Raw genomic sequence first — 22,788 nt, forward strand, 5'->3', positions numbered from 1 at the left:
GACAGCACAAAGCCCAACTCTAAAAGATATACTGTTGTTGAGATTTTAAAGGTGAGAAATTGCAAAAGGAAGGAAATATATTCTAATAGCGCCCTCTTGTGGTCACACTTCATAGGACAGCACAAAGCCCAGCTCTTAAACATATACTGTTGAGATTTTAAAGGCGAGAAATTTCAAAAGGAGGGAAATATTCTAATAGCGCCCTCTTGTGGTCACACTTCATAGGACAGCACAAAGCTCTAAAACATATACTGTTGTTGAGATTTTAAAGGCGAGAAATTGCAAAAGGAAAATATTCTAATATCGCCCTCTTGTGGTCACACTTCATAGGACAGCACAAAGCCCAGCTCTACAACCTACACTGTTGTTGAGATCTTAAAGGTGAGAAATTGCAACAGAAGGAAAATAACCTGATAGCGCCCTCTTGTGGTCACACTTCATAGGACAGCGCAAAGCCCAGCTCTAAAACATACTGTTGTTGAGATTTTAAAGGCGTGATCTACATAGTGCACATTAAGATATATAGATTGTAAGGAAGAGAGCATAAAACATTCACCAGATGAAAGTAATGAGTTGTAAATGATGACAGTGAGTAAATGAAGACAGAATGCTGTTTTTTTTTTTTTTTTATGAATTCACCATTTACAGTTTATAATGAATGTATATATTTCTGCTGTGTTATGTAAAAATTGTTTTCTGTTACTTTGTTGCTTTACAGAACCTCTTTATGACAAGCAACATGACACTTCCAGTTTCTTGCCTCCATTAAATTCGTATTCTGAGTTATGATATGGCTGGATTTACAGAAGAAAAATGCATCACTCATCAACTCATCAAAAAATGACAGTAAAGGCATTTATAAATGTTAGAAATTATTTCAAATTATTTATATTGACAAAGAATCCTCTACAAGTTTCACAAAATATTAAACAAAATGTTTCCTGAGCACCAAATCAACTTATTAAAATGATTTCTGAAGGATCAAGTGACACTGAAGACTGGAGTAATAATACTAAAAAGTCAGCTTTACCATCACAGGAATATATTACATTTTAAATATAAAAAAGATATTTTAAATTGTAATAATATTTCATTTTTACTGTTTTTGATCAAATAAATGCAGCCTTGGTGAGCATTAGACACTTCAAAAACATAAAAAAAAATCTTACCAACCTTAAACTTTTGAAAGGTGTACATATAGTGACATTTGAAATGAAGGACATGCTTTAAAAATTACATATCTAATTCAAGTTGAAATTAACTGAGTTCCAAAAGTTCCTTTAAAAGACGGACAACATATGAGCTGCCATGGGACTGTATGCCACTGTATCCTTCCAAACAAAGCCAAAACATCACAAAACAGGTTCTTCAATAGAGTTGTGATTCAGTCCCTCATGATGGTCTTATGATTGTGTTGTTTAAGTTCTACAAAACAGAGCGAGGAGAGATGGGTGATGATGCCTCCTGTGGACAAACAGAGAAATGACACATATGAGAAGTTTACAGAGCAGCTATAATATTATGTTCAAATAAAAGATTAACCTTGCACCCTTGTCAAAACCATTTGAAGCCTTTAAGCAGTTTTACCTCTACAAAGACTTTGCTGTGCTGAATCCAAGATCTTTTCCCAAAGTAAAAAAAAGTATGAAATTTTGCATTTTAGATCCAAATAATGTATATACAAAAGCCATTTGCCGTTCACATCATCTCCAGAATCTAGTCCATCATTTATCATATTTCCAACAGCAACTGCAACATTTTGCAGCAGAACATTTAACAAGACTTATATTTCGGGCAAGTCAAATATGGAAATGTATCCGTTTTGGCACAGAATATTCTGTTCTCCAGCTTGGTTTTATTATTGAAATACTAAATAGAAAATGACAGGCCATTTCAACCTTTTGACAGTTGGTTAACAAAACAGTCGACAGCAGACAGGCCCAAATTCTACTACATTTATTTACAACAAACTTAATTTTTGTCAAGTTTCAGGGCTTGACTGCAAGGCCAGTCTTAATTTAAAATACATTAGAGGTGGATGAAAATTCTTCTTTTCTCAAAGACACAGTCATCAAAACTTCATTTAAATTATCATTCTTAATTAAGGCTGAACATGTGCACAATATTTCCTTACCACTCCAGCATGATGAAAACATTGAATAAAAACATAAATTGAGGTACTCAACAAACTGTAGAAGAGTTTCAACTCAAACCCAAGAAAAAAGCGCAACTCTCTAGAAACATAAACTTAGGCCCCGTTTACACTAATGCGTTTTCATTTTAAAACGCACAAGTTTTGCTACGGTTACCCCGGTTAACGTTACCTCGAAAACGGAGACCTTTGAAAAGATGGCGTGGCGGTCCACGTTCTCTCTGCGTATCCTTGACGACCGTGTAAACAATAGTGATGGCCGATTTCGAAACACTGCTTCATGAAGCTCCGAAGCTTCATGAATCTTTTTGTTTCGAATCAGTGATTCGGAGCGTGTATCAAACTGCCAAAGTCACGTGATTTTAGTAAACGAGGCTTCATTACGTCATCACTGTTTCGAAACAGTTCGAAATTTCAGTGGTTCACCGATAGAGGGCGATGATAAAGTGAGCCCATGAATCATGCAGATTTACTGAGAACTATTGAACAAGTGTCAAGGGCTTTACCCTATGGTTTTACCTGATCTCCGATCAGTTTTATACAGTGGTAGATGTTTTAATTATACATTAGAATAATTAAAATGAATAATGGTAGTTATTAATCTCTTATTGGCCTGTTTAGCTTGAGCCATGGAACAGATAAACAAGCCTTTAAAATTGATAAAAGAACACATATTATACAGACACTCTATATTTAATCTTATTAGATGATTAGTTAATTCCATTTAATTGATTTTACTTTAAATAAAACTTTTGAAATACATTTGTTAAAGTGTATTTTTAATGCATGTTTGGCCTGAGTTTTGTTGCATTTGCACTGCTCTGACCACTAGGGGTCACCGTGGAGACGGGTGTCAGATTGTTTCGAAGCCTCGAATCATTACGGCACATTTGATTCAGCTGCTTCAGTGTTTCATGAAGCCTCGATCTGCCCATCACTAGTAAACAATAACATGGAGAATGAACGGCAATCTTTGCTGGCTTTGTTGTCATTTTTAGCAGCCAACTCCGCATTTTATAATAGCTACTGTAGCTGCCTACATGCACAAGATGCAACTGTTTACACTTGTACGCGCATGCCCGGTGTGCGTGAACGGTCACGTGACATGTGTTTTACGGAGATCGTTTCTGAAACGCCAGTGTAGATGAGGATCGTTTAAAACGCCATTTTAAAAGAAAAACGCACTAGACTAGTGTAAACGGGGCCTTAAAGGGTTAGTTCACCCAAAAATGAAAATAATGTCATTTATTACTCACCCTCATGCCGTTCCATACCCGTAAGACCTTCATTAATCTTCGGAACACAAATTAAGATATTTTTGTTGAAATCCAATGGCTCAGTGAGGCCTGCATAGCCAGCAATGACACTTCCTCTCTCAAGATTCATTAATGTACTAAAAACATATTTAAATCAGTTCATGTGAGTACAGTGGTTCAATATTAATATTATAAAGCAACGAGAATATTTTTGGTGTGCCAAAAAAAACAAAATAACGACTTATTTAGTGATGGCCGATTTCAAAACACTGCTTCATGAAGCTTCGGAGCGTTATGAATCAGCGTGTCGAATCATGATTCGGATTGCATGTCAAACTGCTGAAATCACGTGACTTTGGCGCTCCGAAACGCTGATTTGACACGCTGATTCATAATGTTCCGAAGCTTCCTGAAGCAGTGTTTTGAAATCGGTTATCACTATATAAGTCTTTTTTTTTTTTTTGGCGCACCAAAAATATTCTCGTCGCTTTATAATATTAATATTGAACCACTGTACTCAAATGAACTGATTTAAATATGTTTTTAGTACATTAATGAATCTTGAGAGAGGAAATATCATTGCTGGCTATGCAGGCCTCACTGAGCTATCGGATTTCAACAAAAATATCTTAATTTGTGTTCCGAAGATTAACGAAGGTCTTACGGGTGTGGAACGACATGAGGGTAAATCATAAATGACAGAATTTTCATTTTTGGGTGAACTAACCCTTTAACAATTTCTTTAAAACAATGACATTTCAGCCAACTTCAGACATCCTTTTTTTTTTTCTAGAGTTTAAAAACAAATAAAACATATTTATGTCCTTTTTAATGAGCTGTTTTTTATGTATATCTTTCCTTTGGAGCCTTGTCCATAGGTTTAAACATGTAAGGATTTGGATTTTTTTTTAATGAAAGCAACTTGTTCAAATAGTTTAAAATCAAATGAGTCATTCACAAAGCTCGAAGAATCAGGCATGCGATTCATCCGAATCCTCCGTTTGCAGTCCGATGGTCTTTATGTTGTCTATTGTAAACTGGTTTCGCCCATGTTTGTAATAGTGCCTTAAATCATTTGGCTCATCGTCTTCATCATCGCTGCTGTAAATAACAGAAGCCATGTTTTTGTATGGATCATTGTCATCTTCATCATCCTCATTAGTATGGCCATGAGTGATGATATATTCCTCTCTTGGACCTACAGAAGGATTTTCCCAACAAATATCCCCCTTTTCTGCAGGATTCTCCACTTCTGTAGCAATAGTAAAAGTTTCCTGTTGTACAACAGGAATCAGAATGTCCGCTCTGGTCTCTATTTGATTACATACAACTGCAATTTGTCCTTCTTCATTTTTAGTCAAACTGTCCTTTGTCATTCCTTCTTCGTCTTTAAAAGAGACTGATTTTGCAAATCCTTTCCCATTGGTCAGAGCTGAAGATGAGATGTTTACAGATGTTTCTTCTGGAAGCACCAGGATTGGCAGCATGTCTTGGGGTGGCGCAGATCTCTTAGTCTCAAATGTCCTGGTCGGCGGAGGGAGCATGTCATCTTTTTTGGTGTACAAACCATTGGTGTATTCATGGTCAATGAACGCCTCGTTGTGGAAGGAGACGTCCTCTAAGAGTGATATGGAACGTCCTGAATTGACCTGTTGACCACGGAGAAAGGGCATTTAGGGTCTCCTTGAACAACCTTGACATATTCACAGGTCAAATCCACTGCTGAAGTCCAGCGCTGATTATAGAGCAGTTACGTGTGCCGCTGATTCTTGAGACATGGGACAACATTTTTTGTATACATGGCAATTATTTTGGATGAATCTTTTGATGCAACTTCCTGCTGCTTCTATTCTCACAAAATGTGTGCTGTATTTTTTTAGCTGTAATGCAGAATGTCAGATTGATAATGAAATAATGTAAACTGTAATGTGAAATATTTATTATAGATATTTGCAAATATCTAAGCTACGATTAAAACTACATTAAATACAGGATAATATCAGACAGATTTTCAGTTCATCTATTGAACTGTCGCTACCATCATGACAAAATAACCATGTTGTAATTAAAGGATTAGTTCACTTTCAAATAAAATTTTCCTGATAATTTACTCACCCCCATGTCATCCAATATGTCCATGCCCTTCTTTCTTCAGTTGAAAAGAAATTAAGGTTTTTGATGAAAACATTCCAGGATTATTCTTCAAAAATTCTACTTAGGGAAAAGCATACACTCTTAGCCCGGATTTTATATTTACTTAAACTATATAATTACAATATACTTAAAATATTTAAGTTTGATTGCATTACTTATAAAATATAAGTATATTCTACTAAATTGTGGATGTAATTTGAATGTGTTAATAAATTTAAGTTAAATGCACTTAAATTATTAAGTTTTTCTCCTGACCACGCCTCTTACACATTGGTTTACGGCAGGTAATGACGCCATTTTGTCGTGGTGTGTGTGAATTCAAGGAGCTGTTGATGAGAAGTTGGAACATTTGTTTTCGCAAGTTCTGCAGACATTTTTTTCCAAACATTTGCCTTTTTATCGTTTCCCCCCCTGAGAGACTGTTTGTGAGCAGTGAAAATCGTTTGGTAAAGTTTAAACGACGGAAATGTTTTCTCCGGTTAGCTAGTGTTCTCTCTCGCGTGCGGTGGATCACCGTGCATGAACCCCTGATCGGCGAGTTCAACGCGTGTTATTTCGTCGTTTGTTTCTTTTTCACACGAGGAGCTGTTGTTGGGCGTGTAAACTTAGTTTGAACCTCTGGCTGTCGGCGAACACCGCGCCCGCGCCCGCGCCCGCACCCGCACTCCCAGCAGAGGAGGGAGGATGAAGCGCGAAAATGGTGAGTGCAATAATTTAACGACCGTGTTTTATTTCGACACGGTTATTGATTGAAAGATTAAGTTAAAGTTAATTAACGAGTTGAAAACAAAAACAGATGGATATACTGTTTTATCTAGGTTCATAGCTTTCTTAACATCTTGTTTTGTGTTGCAGGTCAAGAAGAGATGCTTTGGATTAGAAGTGTAAGTATTGCCCTTATAACTGTGAAAAAGCTCAGCTATTTAAACATTATAGGCTCAAACAATGAAGTTATACAAGAACAGAACAATTTCCTTGTTTACATCTGGAACATATACATGTACATTTATATCACACGTTATGCACAATATGTACACTTATACAGCCTTCACCAAAAACTCCATATCAGCTGTGTGTCATGTGGGTTTACTGAGACCTGTTCTTTGGCTGATTATTTTATTAATCTGCATACTGCACAGTGCACAATTACATGTAAACCATAAAATCAGGTGCCATAATCAAGACTTTAACTTCAATGTTTGCTCCTCACAGAAAAGTTGTCAACGACGAGCCTGACATCAGCCTGATGGTACTTCAATGGCCAGCTCTTTCTACAGTAAACCAGGTATGTATTGATGCATGGAGTATTTGACAATACCATTATCTGATGCATTATTATATGATAATGTCTTTGTCGATCTTTGTCTTCCTCTACTAGGTTGCAGCTGACAAGGACTCATACAGGCAAACTTCAGTGAGAATCGTCTGTGTTGATCTATAAAGTGCTCAGCTAAACCCATCATGAGTGAAGATCGTCTTGGAAGGATGGAATACTGCCACTATTGTGAACTCAGGAGTGTAAACAAACCATATAGTTTTGATGCAGTTTGTTGTGATTCTGAGATAGACTATTTATGTGCTTAACAATAAGCTGATTTGTTAAAATTATTTTTTTCATGTTTTATAAGGAAATGTTTTCAGGACATAAAATGTTGTTGTATTTGGAATTGAATTAAAATAAAACATAAAATTGAATTAATGTACCTTTTATTTGCTTTTTTTCTTAATTTTGTAGTAAAATAGAAGTTGCTATAAATTAACTTGCTTAGTACATTGAACTTAACTATACTATGTGTAATAACTACAAAGTAATTAATATTACAAAACATTTTAAGTTAAATGAACTTGAATTTTTAAGTTCACATTACTTAATCATTACTTAATTTTTTTAGGGCAACCAGTTTCCTCAAATTTTTTAAGTAAATTCAACTTATCCGGGCTAACAGTGTATACATTTACATTTTTTTCGAAAATGACCAATCATTTCGCTAGATAAGACCCTTATTCCTCGTCTTGTATCGTTTAAAGCCCTTTGAAGCTGCACTGAAACTGTAATCTTGACTTTCAACCGTTTGGAGGCCATTGAAGTCCACTATAAGGAGAATAATCCTGGAATGTTTTCATCAAAAACCTTCATTTCTTTTTGATTGAAGAAAGAAAGACATGAAAATCTTGGATGACAAGGGGGTGAGTAAATTATCAGGAAATTTTAATCAGAAAGTGAACTAATCCTTTAATATAAACGTATTTTATTAATTTTGATCAAGTAAATTGTAAATGAAGATGAAATGCTATACAGATCATTTTAGTGATCTTCAATATCAACTGAAATGTGGGGCATTTTTTGTCTCATCTCTCAAGAATCAGAATCAGTCTAAATCAACACAACATAATTAACAATTACTACAACATTTTCAACAGTGTTTATTAAAAATACACATACACAAATACAAAACGCCTATCTACATAATATCACACCAAATAAGACACAGTGAAATATACCAAACCATCAGACACAGGGGGCTGTGCTTCGTATACTGACCAGCTTAAATGGTACATCATATTTATGAGGAACTGTAACACTGACAATCCCATTTAAACCAGACTATCAGGAGTATACGGCTTTCAGTTTCACAGAAAACACATCTCACCTTCACAAGGGACAGTGACACTGCAGAACACGTCTAGCTACTTAATGTCAGGTACTTACCTGCTGAAACCATCTTAAGCTCTACAAGAGGAATTAAAGAGGAATGTGAGGGGAAGACGACAAGCTTTTTCTTAATGTTTGACTGTGAATGATGCTTTATATAATTTCTGAAGTGTTTCAAGTGTTTTTTGTTCATAATACTGTAGTCTTCCTCCAATTAAAACCCAATATATTCTTTTACTGTTAGCTAATAATGTTATATTTTGAAATTGAGTTGATTTAATGAGGCATTTCCTTGTTTAGAGCAAAGGTCTACAACCTAAACATCCGAGCATAAACACTAACTAATAAATTATTTGTTATTAAAGTGTCTACGTTCACAAACTAATTTCACAAACCTCACTGTTTATTTTAAAAGAAAAGCAAATATACTGTTTGTGGGATTTTAGCTGACTACACAATGAATCTCTTATTTAAACAATGTCTACATTTTGTTTGTTATAATGAGAGCATTCACGAGTGGTGAGTGGATTTTAACTTAAACACCTCTGATTTGCCATTGCATTAAAAAAAAAAAAAAATCAACAGATATGTTTGTGATTGGCCACATTGCTCAATGCTGCACAAACACAGTGTAAATAGAAACCTTTGACGATCTCCAAAAAATACTGGTTTGAAACAAAAAAAAAAATCTGAAAATGAACAAAAACGTTTACGTTTGCTTCAGGTGAATACATTTTTTTTATTTCATTTATTTTGTTGGGTTGAGTTGGGGCTAGTGCTAGAAATTCGCATAAAACACAACAGAAAAACATTTACCGAATAATTCCTTGATTTGCATCAAAAATCAGGTGACTGCCTTAGTGAGTCACGTGACTAAATAATTTTTTCATCTTTGAACAGCTCACATATGAAAAATGCTTTTGTTCACAAACATAAGGCATCTGTTGTTTTGTTTGCATGCAAAACCACAATTTATTTATTAAAGGTCCCGTTCTTCGTGATCCCATGTTTCAAACTTTAGTTAGTGTGTAATGTTGTTGTTAGAGTATAAATAAAATCTGTAAAATGTTAAAGCTCAAAGTTCAATGCCAAGCGAGATATTTTATTTAACAGAAGTCGCCTACATCGAACGGCCAGTTTGGACTACATCCCTCTGCTTCCTTATTTAATGATGTCACTAAAACAGTTTTTTGACTAACCTCCGCCCACAGGAATACACAAGAGTTGCGTTTGTAGAGTGTGTTTGTCGCCATGTCGTCAAAACGCTGTTATTTTCATCCCGCAGTCCAATCACCGGGTCTGATTCCGGCTCAAATTGATAGGGTAAAATTAAAGACATGTTTACAATAACACTGAGCGCATGCATCTCCACGTTATGGTAAGAGGCGTGACCTTTCCGGGCAAGATGCGCTAAACTGCTGTCGAATCACACCACAGGAACTGCTGGCACAATCAGAACTCGTTACGTATTTCTGAAGGAGGGACTTCATAGAACAAGGAAGTCATCAGCCCGTTTTTATGACAGTGGAAACAGCGGTATACAGATAAGTAAATTATGTGAAAAATACTGTGTTTTTTTACACGTGAAACATGAACACATGTTATATTGCACACTATAAACACAATCAAAGCTTCAAAAAACCATGAAAAACGGGACCTTTAAACAAAACAGCCACAAGATCTTCTCCTACTTTCCTAACATTTCATATTTTGAACCAAATTCTCCATAAACTACTATTTTGTGAACACATTGGGTTTCACCTTTTCCCCATTAAAGCAGAAAGGAGCTGTACTTGTATGCCTATTGCCAAGATACTGCAGAAAATTGCTATAATGGTGTAGCAAAGATGGCCGCCAAGTGGACTGACGTGCTTCAAAGGGGCTAAAGTATGTATGGGATGTAAATAAATGGTATTACTCAATATCTTTGATATATTCGCTCTTACCACATTTGGATGCTTCCCTAGGGCTACCGCGCCCCTGTCTGCTGGATCCCGTCTTTCTCTTCGTCTCTTGGCCAGCCAGAGGCAAATAAACAGTACTGTCACAGCCACTATAAGAACAAGGGCAGCAATGCCACCGGCCATCCCTGCGTCCATATCTCCAAACAGCCGTTCTTCTCCAAATGGACTTCTAGGAACTGTCAGAGAGTTTAGAGTGGAAAAAAAATCTATGATTACTCACAAAGCCTTGTTCTTCTGTGTAAGACAGTTCTGTGTCTTACACCTCTAAGTCATTTATCATTTAGTTTGGCTTTGAACGACTGCCAAAAGTAGGGCAGTAATCTAATCAATCTAATTTAACACCTTAGTCATGCCTCTTAAAAATCAACCAGGAATAATCAAATTAACCAGATGAACATTCTATGTGAATTATCATTTTATAGGGTTTAACCCTCTGTGTATGGTGTAGCCATTGTGGCAAAATATTATTTTCCTTCACACTTTAAAGACACATGCTGAAGAATTGCACCTCAACACTATTAAACACATTTCTTCTACATCTGGATTTTTTTCTGTAACTGCAGTTATTAAAAGGTGCCCTAGAATTAAAAATTGAATTTATCTTGGCATAGTTAAATAACAAGAGTTCAGTACATGGAAATGACATACAGTGAGTATCAAACTCCATTGTTTCCTCCTTCTTATATAAATCTCATTTGTTTAAAAGACCTCCGAAGAACAGGCGAATCTCAACATAACACCGACTGTTACGTAACAGTCGGGGTTTACGCCCCAATATTTGCATATAGCTCATGTTCAAAGCATTACACAAGGGCAGCCAGTATTATCGTCTGGAGCTGCATAGCTGAATCATCAGACTAGGTAAGCAAGCAAGGACAATAGCGAAAAATGGCAGATGGAGCAATAATAACTGACATGATATTTTTAGTGATATTTGTAAACTGTCTTTCTAAACGTTTGGTTAGCATGTTGCTAATGTACTGTTAAATGTGGTCAAAGTTACCATCGTTTCTTACTGTATTCACGGAGACAAGAGAGCAGTCGCTATTTTCATTTTTAAACACTTGCAGTCTGTATAATTCATAAACACAATTCTTTATAAATCTCTCCAACAGTGTAGCATTAGCCGTTAGCCACGGATCACAGCCTCAAATTCATTCAGAATCAAATGTAAACATCCAAATAAATACCATACTTACGCGATTAGACATGCTGCATGACGAACACTTTGTAAAGATCCATTCTGAGGGTTATATTAGCTGTGTGAACTTTGTTTATGCTGTTCAAGGCAAGCGCGAGCTCCGTGGGCGAGAGCGTGAACATTTAAAGGGGCCGCAGCCTGAATCGGTGCATAGTTAATGATGCCCCAAAATAGGCAGTTAAAAAAATTAATAAAAAAAAAATCTATGGGGTATTTTGAGCTGAAACTTCACAGACACATTCAGGGGACACATTAGACTTATATTACATCTTGTAAAAAAATGTTCGATGGCACCTTTAAATGAAAATGTTCATTTCCAAAATTCTGTTTGTGAATAACATTTTCTGAAAAATGAACGCAAATGGCCAAGAAGAAGAGTGCATAAATGACTCAATGACTGATTCATGCAATTTCAGTTCATAAGAGTTGTATCAATAAAGTATCGCTATTTATAAACATAAATTGAATTGTTTTTTTTATTTTTATTTTATTTATTTTTTTAAGTACAGAGTTTCCAATTAATTACATTTTATTTTATTTTATAACCTCTTTTTTATTTTTTTAAATAAAGTTTTTAAAAAAATTTAGCGGGAAAAAATATTTCCTTGTTAAAAAATAATTTAGACAGATAGTTAACTGTGATTAGAGAACATGGATTTTACAGAAATTAAATAAAAAATTACCCTTAAGAGAATTTACCTGGAATTCCTTTCTGTAGAACTTCAATGTCCACTGAAGCGTGTGCAGCTTCACCTGACTCTTCATCTGTTGCAATCACCTGTGAGAAAACAAAAATCATCATCACATCATCAGTGATGTCATGACAAATGTAATCCTGTCAGGGTCCATGTGTTACTGCTGTTTTGCACACACTCATAGCTATTTCAATACAAACTCTTGCTGCTTTGTATGTGGTTAAGGCACAAGTAGGTCACGACTGTCACCTCTAGGATATGTCGGTCGAACGCTCTGAGCTGGTCCGTCTTTGCAATCACAATGCCATCCTGGGTAATGTGATACAGTTTACTGCTACCCGTCAAGGGTTGCATTGTGTAACGGATTTTTGGGTTTATTCCCTGCAAGACAGTGGGGGAAAAAAGAGAGAAAATGCTCAAAATGAAGGTTTGCAGACAATTTTTGTTAAGTGTTTCCTATAAAGGAAATGTTTTCACTTTACATCTTTGAAGTCCCTGTCGAAGGCCTGGACCACCAGGACTTGGTTCCCATAAGTAGTGACCAGAGTAGCAGGGCTGGAGCTCTCAATGAGGAACCCTTTGTAGACGGTCTTGTTGAAGAATGGAGGAAACAGGTTCTCCGACACCACATGCACCAGTGCTGTTGCCACCGAATATTTCTTTGGGTCGTTCACCTGCGCAGCCTGTTGGAGTTTGCAAAGGGTAAATATGATGAGACCATTGATGTCATCATTGTGTCACATAACCCACACATTTATGTTGAATGCTATTTTCTTTTTATTGTATTTCTTCATGTGAAGCACTTCCATACTGTGTCCTTGTTACCCTATACAGCAGAACAGCGTGTTAAATCAGCCATCACTTTGTTGTTCATAAACATAGACATTATCCTGTCTTACCATTATGCGAAGCCTGAATGAAGGGGTGAGGAGTCTGTTTTCCACACGTTGTCTGAGAGAGATCTCTCCTGTTTTCGAGTCAATTGTAAATCTGCCACTATCATCACCTATAAAGTCATTTTGAGTAAAAAGATATAATGTAGACTTAAAGAGTTAAACAGTCTATAAATCAATGCAACTTACAGTAAACTCACCTGACAGAATACTGTAGACCAGAGGGGTCAGTATGTCTTTATCTCCATCTTCAGCATGAATGGGACCCGGAGAAAAATAAAGCACAGCATCCTAGATTATAAAGAAAAATAAAAATAGGCTTTCTAATGCAAGAATCACTATTTCTTTGTTCATACTTACTGTAGGGATCTGAAAAACCTCAAACCCCACATAATTAAGCTAAGCGTATAGTCATCTTTCATACCTCAAATTAACAATCAGACATACAATTTTAAATCATACAGGTAAAGACATCCCATAAACTTACATTGTAGGAGGGACTGAGCCATAGCAAACTCTTCTGACCCAGTAAGCAACCATATAGCAACATGCTACAAACATTTTTATGACCTTATCTGGAAGACCTTGGTAAAAGCCCACAAGCTTCATAGCACCGCTACTTTCTTTACAAAATGTAAAACATTTTTATCATCATTTTATCAAACTTAACCGTCATTTAATTTGCTGGCAGTTAATGTGGTAAATCTGGTTATGTTTAAAATTTAATTCATTTATTTATTTAAAATTGTCAGAATCAGCCTTCCATATACACTACCATTCAAAATTTTGGGGTTGGCTATATCTTTTAATATTTTTGAAAGAAGTCTCTTATGCTTAAGGCTACATTTACTTGGTTTTCTATTTGAATACATTTTAAAATGTAATGTATTCACATGATGGAAAAGCTGTTATTTGAAATAGAATTTTTCTGTAACATTATAACAATATTTACTGTCACTTTTGATCAATTAATCCATCCTTGCTGAATAAAAGTATAAATTTCTCTCTTAAAGAAAAAACTGAAATACCTCATACCTCATCTGTCTCTGTGATGTTGACACTGTACACAGGGTTGGTGCAGATATTATGATCTCCATCTTCATAAACAGGTGCGCACGGCTGAAACTGTGGATACTGGTCATCACCGTCTAGAACATTCACGGTGACCGTAGCTGTTGTGCTGTACTTTTCTCTTGTGGTCATTTCCTGTTGATTTAAACAGCAGGAAGGGCAGTTCAAACCGTCCTTCCTTAATTCTGATTCCTTGTAAGCACATCATATGTATATGTTTAACATACCACAGCAACTATGACCACCTGCAGCTGGGTTTTAGTCTCATAGTCCAAAGGTTTATCCAGGATCACCATCCCGCTGTTGGGCAGATCGATCCTAAAATAGCTGGCATCAGCCTGGATGAGAGAGAGACACACAGTGCTGGCAATGTTCTCTTAGATTGTGGTGGTTCTCTAATAACAAAAACACTCTGAAGTCTCTGTATAGAGCAGGTTGTTACATAATAAGGAGCCATGCGGAGTAGTCAGTCAATGCAGACAGACTGATTAAGGCTACTGCAAAACCTTCAGCCTTTCCTCTGTAATTTTGTCCCTATTGAATGTGCCACTCACTGTAGATTTGTCAATCATATAAGTGATCGTGTCTCCATCGCCGTCTCTGGCTTTCACTGTGAACACCATTGAGTTTACAGTCAGCAGCTGTGGGAAGAGAGTCAGGATTTAGATGTAAGGGGTCTAAGATATAATAACTCATGATTCTTTAAAATGATCAGTAAAAGATTCATTTCAAACACGAGTTTAATCCCGAAATAATTCAATATAGAGTCAAATCTGGAGTAAAACAGACCTCACTTATATATCGTGGTTGAATGGTGTCTTCAAGGAAATGTGGCATGTTGTCGTTTTCATTCAATATCTCCACCATGACTCGATATCGACTCTGAAATAAGAACCTTTGGGTTAATTGCACTCTAGTATCATTAAGTATTATTATTTTTGCAGTGCACCATACCCTTATTATTTCATCTTCATAACATGTCAAAGCAGCTATCAGGACTGATCCCAGCACCTGTAAATTACCACAAGAATAGGTCACATAGGGGGTTAGTGTTTATATAGTCATTTCAATTCACAGTTGCAAAATTATTCACCTCAGATTATCATTGGAACATACACATACTGGTTCGCCTTTATTTACACTACCGTTCAAAAGTTTAGGGTCAGTAAGATTTTTACTTTCTGAATTAATACATTTATTCATAAAGGATGCATTGAATTGATCAAAAGTGACAGCGAAAACAAATCAATGCGGCCCTTGTAAAACAAAAATGTGCCTTTTAGATTATTTATTTTTAATTTACAAAGACAGAAATGTATGTATTTTAAGTCTACTTTAATGTTGTAATGTTTTCTGCTATCTTTGCAACAGTCAAATCTGGTAAAATAAAGGTGAACTAATAATAACATTTATAGAAGTTCTATTTTAAAACCCTAAACTATGGCTTAAAATGCTTCCAATGTGTTGGCTGGCTGTTTTAAAGTCCTAAAGCTTCTGTGTTATTTTGGCTTCCCTCCACATGCTAACATCCACTATTTGTGTTAATCACCTCTCGATCCAAAGTCCTTGAAAACGACGAGTTGAGTCGGATTGTTCGGCCTTCAAGGTAAAACCAGTCAGCGTTTTCTCCTGTGAGACACAGACGGATGCTACTGGCTCCAGGGTCTCCCTTGATACTGAGGTTGGCTATGAACTCTCCGGTGGGACTGTTCTCTCTGACCGTGGCGAATATATCTTGACCACCCAGGCATAAACTGGCTGCCGTTCAGATGAGAGACTGATTAGATTATGAGGGCAACACACATCATCCATTAAATCACAGATTGCACAGCTAATTTATAAAACAACTCTATATAATAATAGGGGGAGCAGGGATAATTGTAACAAGTACTGGATTTTTCAAAAAATATTCCTGCATCACAGTTATTCTTAAGAGCATGACACTAATCACTCCAGAGAGACATGATGTACTATACATAATATAGCATACTTTAATAAAACACATGGGGGAGTCACTTTTATTTCAATGCTATGTAGATACTATATATCTACCTGTATTTTAAAGAGGTCATGAATTGAGAAATCAACTTTTCCTTAAGCTTTTGATATATAAGAGGTCATCATACTATAAGAATATCCTGTAAGTTTAACTGAAAACTTCCTTGTTAGTTCAATAAAAGCTTTTATTGACACCAGGCCCATTGAACGAATGATCCTAGGTGAAACGCCGCGTCCGCAGAAGAAATGAACGCCTACTTCATCACTGCAACGTTAGCCCCGCCCACTGGAATGGTAGTGAGATGAAGGAATGAATCAAATGATCCTTATGCTAGGAGTATGGTTATTTATTTTCAATAATGTAAATGTCTCAGTTGAGCTTTATTTATTTCTATTCAGTATTTCACTGTGGATTCTTTGGTAAATCAATCTCATTTCGGCGCAGGCTTTGCAAACAGACTTTCATGATATGGACTCGACAGCAATGCAACAACATGTAAGTAACTAACTACTCCTACTGTTCTAATGCCTGATCTGATGTAATGATTCATTTACAGTCAGATATTCTTTGTCTATGTGTCAGTAAATCAAACCAGTGACTAAACGGTCAACTTCACGTTGTTTCTCTTAGTAGGATGAAAATAATCTGTTATTTAAACGGTTATTATATTATATAAAGAAAGCGATCAAAGAACGCTCCCTTTGCAATCGCTGGAGCTGTCAATCAAACAGCATGACTAGTTTATTAGTGACTGAGTTCTGGACATGCACCATAACTCCCGTTTTATTCAATAACATGGTAAATAAGTAAAATGGGTTGCAAACACAGTTTCAAGCTGACTTTAAGCATTTAAGTATCCATTTGCTCTTTCTTTAATCTCATTTCTGTCAAGAAAAAAACAAAAATAAAAACAAATGAGATATTAAAATGAATCTCACTTGTGACTTGTCATTCCAAGAGGTTGAGTGAATCAGAACTCTCAATACTTGAAGAGAGTCATTTAGAGACTCATTATCAATTCCAACAGCCTCATAACCATTTCTGGCACATATGTTAATATTCACTATATCACAGAGCAGTGATTCATGAAAATTAGCCTCTGTCATTGCAGACCCTGATTTCAGAGAGGTGTTTACCTTTTGCAATGTGATAGAATATGTTCAGTGCCATCTGGCAGAGGAACAATCTCCATGGCGTCAACATGGTTGATATTCCCCTGGGCTTACGTCTCCTTGTCCCAGCTGTAAAAGAAATGGCAAACCCTGACAGTCAATTGCTCTGAAGGATTTAGAGTGCTCATATTACCTGTCACAAAGAGCAGACTTTCTTATTCAAACCAAAGGTCAATTAAATCAGAAGATTAACAAAGCATATTTATACCCTTGTGCCACCATCTGAAATTCATCAGTCGAGTTTCTCAAGTGAGTCAAATCAGACTGCTAAATGAATTAACCTCATACAGTCTCTCACCACTAGTGTTTGTTTACTTCTGTTTGGGCTTTAGTTGTGTTTAGTCTTCACTTCAGAGCCTTTCTTAGTACTTAAAACCTATTATGATGTCTTTAGCCAGTGTGAAGCCACCAGCCTGGTAGTGATGTCGGTTATATGACCTCCAGGCCGCTATTTTGATCCTTAACCTCGACACACCCCTCCACATAAGAGTTTTTTTCTTTCAAATCCTCACATAATACCCGAAAGCTGCCTAAGAACTGTTGTTTCCCATTTAAGTTTTGCTGTCTGCCCAGGCGAAACTAATCTAAATATTTTTTTTCATGCATAAGGATTACATTATTTCCGTCCGGCAAGAAAATAAATAACAGCATGAGGGTTAGTAAATAATGTCAGTTGTGATTTTTGGGTGAATTATTCCTTTACAGTTCATTCAAAACATGACCACTAGGGGACACCATCATAATCACTTTTGACCTCCACGAGTAAGATTGTAATGATGGTCCTTCAGACTGGGTAATGTCAAAAACACACCTCAGGACAATGTGAGATGCAGGGTAATCTTATTCTGATCTTTCCTAAGGTGAAGATCACAGTTGAGCAGGCTTATTGTGGTTGAACTAGCTGTGGCTGTGGATAACACCACTGGGACAAAAACTTTCAGAGGAAGTAATGATGGCATGTGACATGTACACTAGTGTTCAAACAGTTTGGTTGTGGTAAGAATTGATTTGGGATTTTAATGTTTTTGAAAGACATCTCTTATGCTATTCAAGGCCGATCAGTAAAATACAGTAAAAACAGTAAACGTGTGAAATATAACAGTTTACAAAAGCAGTTTTCTCTTTTAATATATTGTGTCAAAGCTGAATTTTCAGTGTAATTACTCCAGTCTTCAGTGTCACATGATCCGTCAGAAATCATTTTAATATTCTGATTTTCTGCTCGAGAAACATTACCATGGATATCCATTAACAATCATACCTGTTAGTCTTTGAGTTCATTATCATTGTATATTTAAGTTTCTATTCTTATATTCTTTAAGTTTCTATTCTTATATTCTATATTGTTTGTGCCTAATGCTCTGTTTCATTTTTGGATTACCTGCTTTTGAGTTATTATATATATATATATATATATATATATATATATATATATATATACACACACTATATTGCCAAAAGTTTTGGGACCCCTGCCTTTACGAGCACATGAATTACATTCTTAATCCGTAGGGTTTAATATGGAGTTGGCCCACCCTTTTCAGCTATTACAGCCTCAACTCTTCTCGGAAGGCTTTCCACAAGGTTTAGTAGTGTGTTTATGGGAATTTTTGACCATGTTGTCGAGAAGGCCTGGCTCGCAGTCTCAGCTCCAATTCATCCTAAAGGTGTTCTAGCGGGTTGAGGTCAGGACTCAGTCAAGTTCCTCCACACCAAACTCGCTCATCCATGTCTTTATGGACCTTGCTTTGTGCACTGGTGCGCAGTCATGTTGGAACAGGAAGGGGCCATCTCCAAACTGTTCCCATAAATTTGGGAGCATGAAATTTTCCAAAATGTCTTGGTATGCTGAAGCATTAAGAGTTCCTTTCAGTGGAACTAAGGGGCCAAGCCCAACCCCTGAAAAACAACCCCACACCATAATCCCCCCTCCACCAAACTTTACACTTGGCACAATGCAGTCAGGCAAGTACTGTTATCCTGGCAACCACTAAACCCAGACTCCTCCATCGGATTACCAGACAGAGAAGCCTGATTCGTCACTCCAGAGAACACGTCTCCAATGCTCTAGAGTCCAGTGGTGGCGTGCTTTACACCACTGCATCCAACGCTTTGCATTGCACTTGGTGATGTAAGGCTTGGATGCAGCTGCTTGGCCATGGAAACCCATTTCATGAAGCTCTCTACGCACTGTTCCTGATCTAATCTGAAGACCACACGAAGTTTGGAGGTCTGTAGCTATTGATCTGCATGAAGTTGGCGACTTCTGCGCACTGTACGCCTCAGCATGCACTGACCCCCGCTCTGTGATTTTACGTGGCCTACCACTTCGTGGTTGAGTTGCTGTTGTTCCCAATTGCTTCCACTTTGTTATGATACCATTAACAGTTGACTGTGGAATATTTAGTAGTGATGAAATTTCACAAATGGACTTATTGCACAGGTGGCAACCTATCACGGTACCACACTTGAATTCACTGAGCTCCTGACAGCGACCCATTCTTTCACAAATGTTTGTAGAAGCAGTCTGCATGCCTAGGTGTTTGATTTTTTACACCTGTGGCCATGGAAAGTGATTGGAACACCTGAATTCAATGATTTGGAGGGGTGTCCCAATATTTTTGGCAATATAGTGTTTAAATGATCCTTTTGGCATTTCTTCATCATCATTGGACATTAGGGTTAAATTTACATTAGCATTTTATCCCATTTCAGATGTCAATATATCTGATTTTAGCCTATAAATATATATTAGCCTAACATTCATATATTATCATAACAGTGTATTTAAAGTACATTCTTTATTATACTGATATTGCAAAGCCATTAAAATCATTAGTGGTGTACAGGATCATATACTCGCACACTACATTTTAATTTACTTAATACATTTTAATGTGGGACGTTTAATGTCTTAATGTTGGCATTGATTGAATTTCTTTCATTAGAATTGATTACACATATACAATAACTGGCAATTATTCACTGCTTGTCAGTTCTCTAGCCAAGTCCTTAAAACTAAGAGGACATTTAAGCAAAAATGCTTTTAATAATTTAGAAGTTTAAATGCGACTCAGCTTGTTTAAAGAGTCTACTAATTAATACATCATGTTTCAGGGAAACGGCCTGATTAAAATATGTCATAAATTAATCCTAAATCACCAGGTCTTGTTAACCTTGTTAACTCATGTGAACTCTTAGAAACTCCTGCTTATTGTGCAGCAATGCCAGATGTTATCAATGATTGTTTGGATACAGGATGACTGTTTGTGGATTGCATGTGATTAGGGATTAAATCGAGTAATTAATGCAAAACAGGAAGTAGGTCTCTGCCACAACCAAGATTATGGGATTACAGCACAATATGGTTTAATATTCTTGCTGTACATGGCAGCTTGCTATTTATTATGCATGTCTTTGTGTGTCAGAGTTTATCTGCAAGTGTTGCTGAAGCACTTTGCCAAATTAGTTTTAGCTGAAGTATTTGCAGAATTAGTGATGTTGCTGTATTGTTTTGTTTTGATTTGATTAGTCTAATCTCACAATTGAGAGCACTCATCTGCAGAGATGATAGTGCACTCAAAAGGGATTGTGAAAAGTGTTATTATTTAAGAATATTATTAAAAGGGATAGTTCACCCAAAAATGAAAATTAACCAAAGAGTTGATGGGCCTTGTTGGCTTCCATAGTAGTGGGGGAAATACTATGGAAGTCAATGGGCCCATCAACTCTTTGGTTACTGACATTCTTCAAAATATCTTTTTTTGTGTACAGCAGAAGAAAGAAATTCATCCAGGTTTGGAACAACATGAGGACTAGTAAATGATGACAGAATTTTTTGGTGAACTATCCCTTTAAGAACATACAATATGTATATGTATTAGTGCTGTCAAATCAATTAATCGCGATCTAGCATAAAAGTTTGTGTTTACATAATATGTGTGTGTGTATATTATAATATTTGTATACATTATATGTGTGTGTGCATATAAATACATATACACACACATATATATGTATAAATATATGTGTGTGTATACACACACACAGACATATATAATATATATATAAAAAAACACGAAGAAACACAAAGTCACACAACAGAGAGAGACTGGCAGCTCAAGCAAGGTCCAGCATGTTTAGAAGCATAATGATTCATGCTGTCTCCTTAGATGAGACCATCAGACTCATTAGAGCAGCTTTGAAAACGGACTCAGGCATAGTGAGACAATTAGCATGAAGTAGGGCCAGTCGGTAAACTTGAAAAATAACAGACTTTCTGATACAGATCACTTTAAAAGAAAGAGCGAATACAAATGCAATGTTCTCGTCAAAGTCACAAAACCATTTATCTGTATTCTTGTCATGTTTATAAGATCAGGCCCAAGCTATGCTGACTGGATGCTTCAGTAATCAGATTGCTTTGAGGCTGATCTAAAGAGGTCACTGAACATCTATACAGCTGTCTTTCACTACAGCTGGAAAAATTACACATTTGTTTGCATCAAACATTCACTTAATCACAAAAACTGGCAGTTTACAAAACCCAGGCAACTAGGAAAGTGCTTTCACTACAGCCGTAACAAGAAAGCAACAGTTGTCCATGTCCTGTGAAGTGTAAACAACACAATCACACACTAGACCAAATCTAGACCAAACATACACTTAGACTCCCTCAGTTTTTCCTCACCGTTGCTCTGTGGTGGTTATCCTTTGTTTTTGAGCTCAGGGGATCCTGCTGTCACTTCCTGCAGTGGCTGCTCCTGTTCTTCGCCACATGTCTGTCCCAGGCGGGGGGCTGAAACCTGCGCCACAGGGAACAGCAGGTAGCCACAGTGCAAAACACAACAGATTTCTCTGACTAGTTAACTCAGGGCTGCTCATAGAGTGAGTGAGTGAAAGAGAGAGAGAGAGAGGGATCACAATGTGTTTAGCTGGAGGGAATTAAGAGCTCTCACACACAGCAGAGTGAGGGCTTAGACAGCATTTCCAGGACAGGATAACTCTGGTTGCTGAGAGGGAGGTTAAACTGAGAACATTAGCTTGGGCGCCAATGCTAATGAAGTCCAAGGTGTGCAAACGCTGCTAGTTTGTCGTAACACACGTAACATATGCTGCTATATGATGAAGAATTCAGCTTGACAACTCATTGGCCTGCATGTTTGCTGTCAGTTTCAATATATGGGGTCAAATGGGTCACAAGGCCTGTCCCAAGTGCTGTAGAGCTGGTGGGTGGGTGAATCTCATGAAAATTTCTCTAGGTCATATATTACCTGACCAATTTTACCCTTGTCTCCTATTTTATTGTTGTCCACCCACCTAATATAAACAGTCATGTATAAACATGAATATCCAAACTGTGCAGAAGTTTTAATGAACTCTTTCCCAGAAATTGTGAATTTTTGTACAAAACCAAAGAGCATGAGCTAAATTGCCATCCTCAGCCTTACATCTCCAGCAATATGGTGTATCTTTTAATCCAAGCATTTGCTGACTCAGGAAGCTGTGTACTAGAACCAAAAGTAGTACAAAGTAAATGCCACAACTGTAAATACCTGAAAATTTGAGATCCAGATAT

General features: G+C 36.7%; 1 protein-coding gene and 1 long non-coding RNA gene across 2 annotated transcripts; one reads left to right on the forward strand and one right to left on the reverse strand.

The window, feature by feature from the left end:
* Positions 1 to 1,087: 1,087 nt before the first annotated feature.
* Positions 1,088 to 22,513, reverse strand: cdhr5-rs (cadherin-related family member 5, related sequence). Its single transcript, XM_048157200.1, has 15 exons — positions 21,901 to 22,513; positions 17,175 to 17,279; positions 15,589 to 15,797; positions 14,994 to 15,050; positions 14,829 to 14,921; positions 14,594 to 14,680; positions 14,267 to 14,377; positions 14,004 to 14,174; positions 13,169 to 13,259; positions 12,975 to 13,081; positions 12,558 to 12,758; positions 12,325 to 12,456; positions 12,080 to 12,158; positions 10,162 to 10,355; positions 1,088 to 1,464 (listed from the first exon to the last, which is right to left on the reverse strand). Exons 2-15 carry the CDS (start codon positions 17,239 to 17,241, stop codon positions 1,426 to 1,428), a joined length of 1,638 nt encoding a protein of 545 aa, XP_048013157.1. The 5' UTR covers positions 17,242 to 17,279; positions 21,901 to 22,513; the 3' UTR covers positions 1,088 to 1,425.
* Positions 5,669 to 7,346, forward strand: LOC125246266. The gene is made up of 4 exons (XR_007179809.1): positions 5,669 to 6,262; positions 6,418 to 6,446; positions 6,775 to 6,847; positions 6,941 to 7,346. It is a non-coding gene; the product is annotated as an uncharacterized LOC125246266 (long non-coding RNA).
* Positions 22,514 to 22,788: the final 275 nt, after the last annotated feature.

The sequence above is a fragment of the Megalobrama amblycephala genome, linkage group LG14, assembly GCF_018812025.1.
Source record: "Megalobrama amblycephala isolate DHTTF-2021 linkage group LG14, ASM1881202v1, whole genome shotgun sequence".
Classification (NCBI taxonomy): Eukaryota; Metazoa; Chordata; class Actinopteri; order Cypriniformes; family Xenocyprididae; genus Megalobrama; species Megalobrama amblycephala.

Excerpts from the sequence above, each read along its gene's own strand:
- cdhr5-rs (XM_048157200.1), bottom strand. The coding sequence starts at position 17,241 with ATGTTGACGCCATGGAGATTGTTCCTCTGCCAGATGGCACTGAACATA. Across the intron at positions 12,159-12,324 it reads TCGACCGACATATCCTAGAG|GTGATTGCAACAGATGAAGA; the intron begins GTGACAGTCGTG and ends GTTTTCTCACAG. Across the intron at positions 1,465-10,161 it reads TAGGGAAGCATCCAAATGTG|GAGGCATCATCACCCATCTC; the intron begins GTAAGAGCGAAT and ends GTTTGTCCACAG.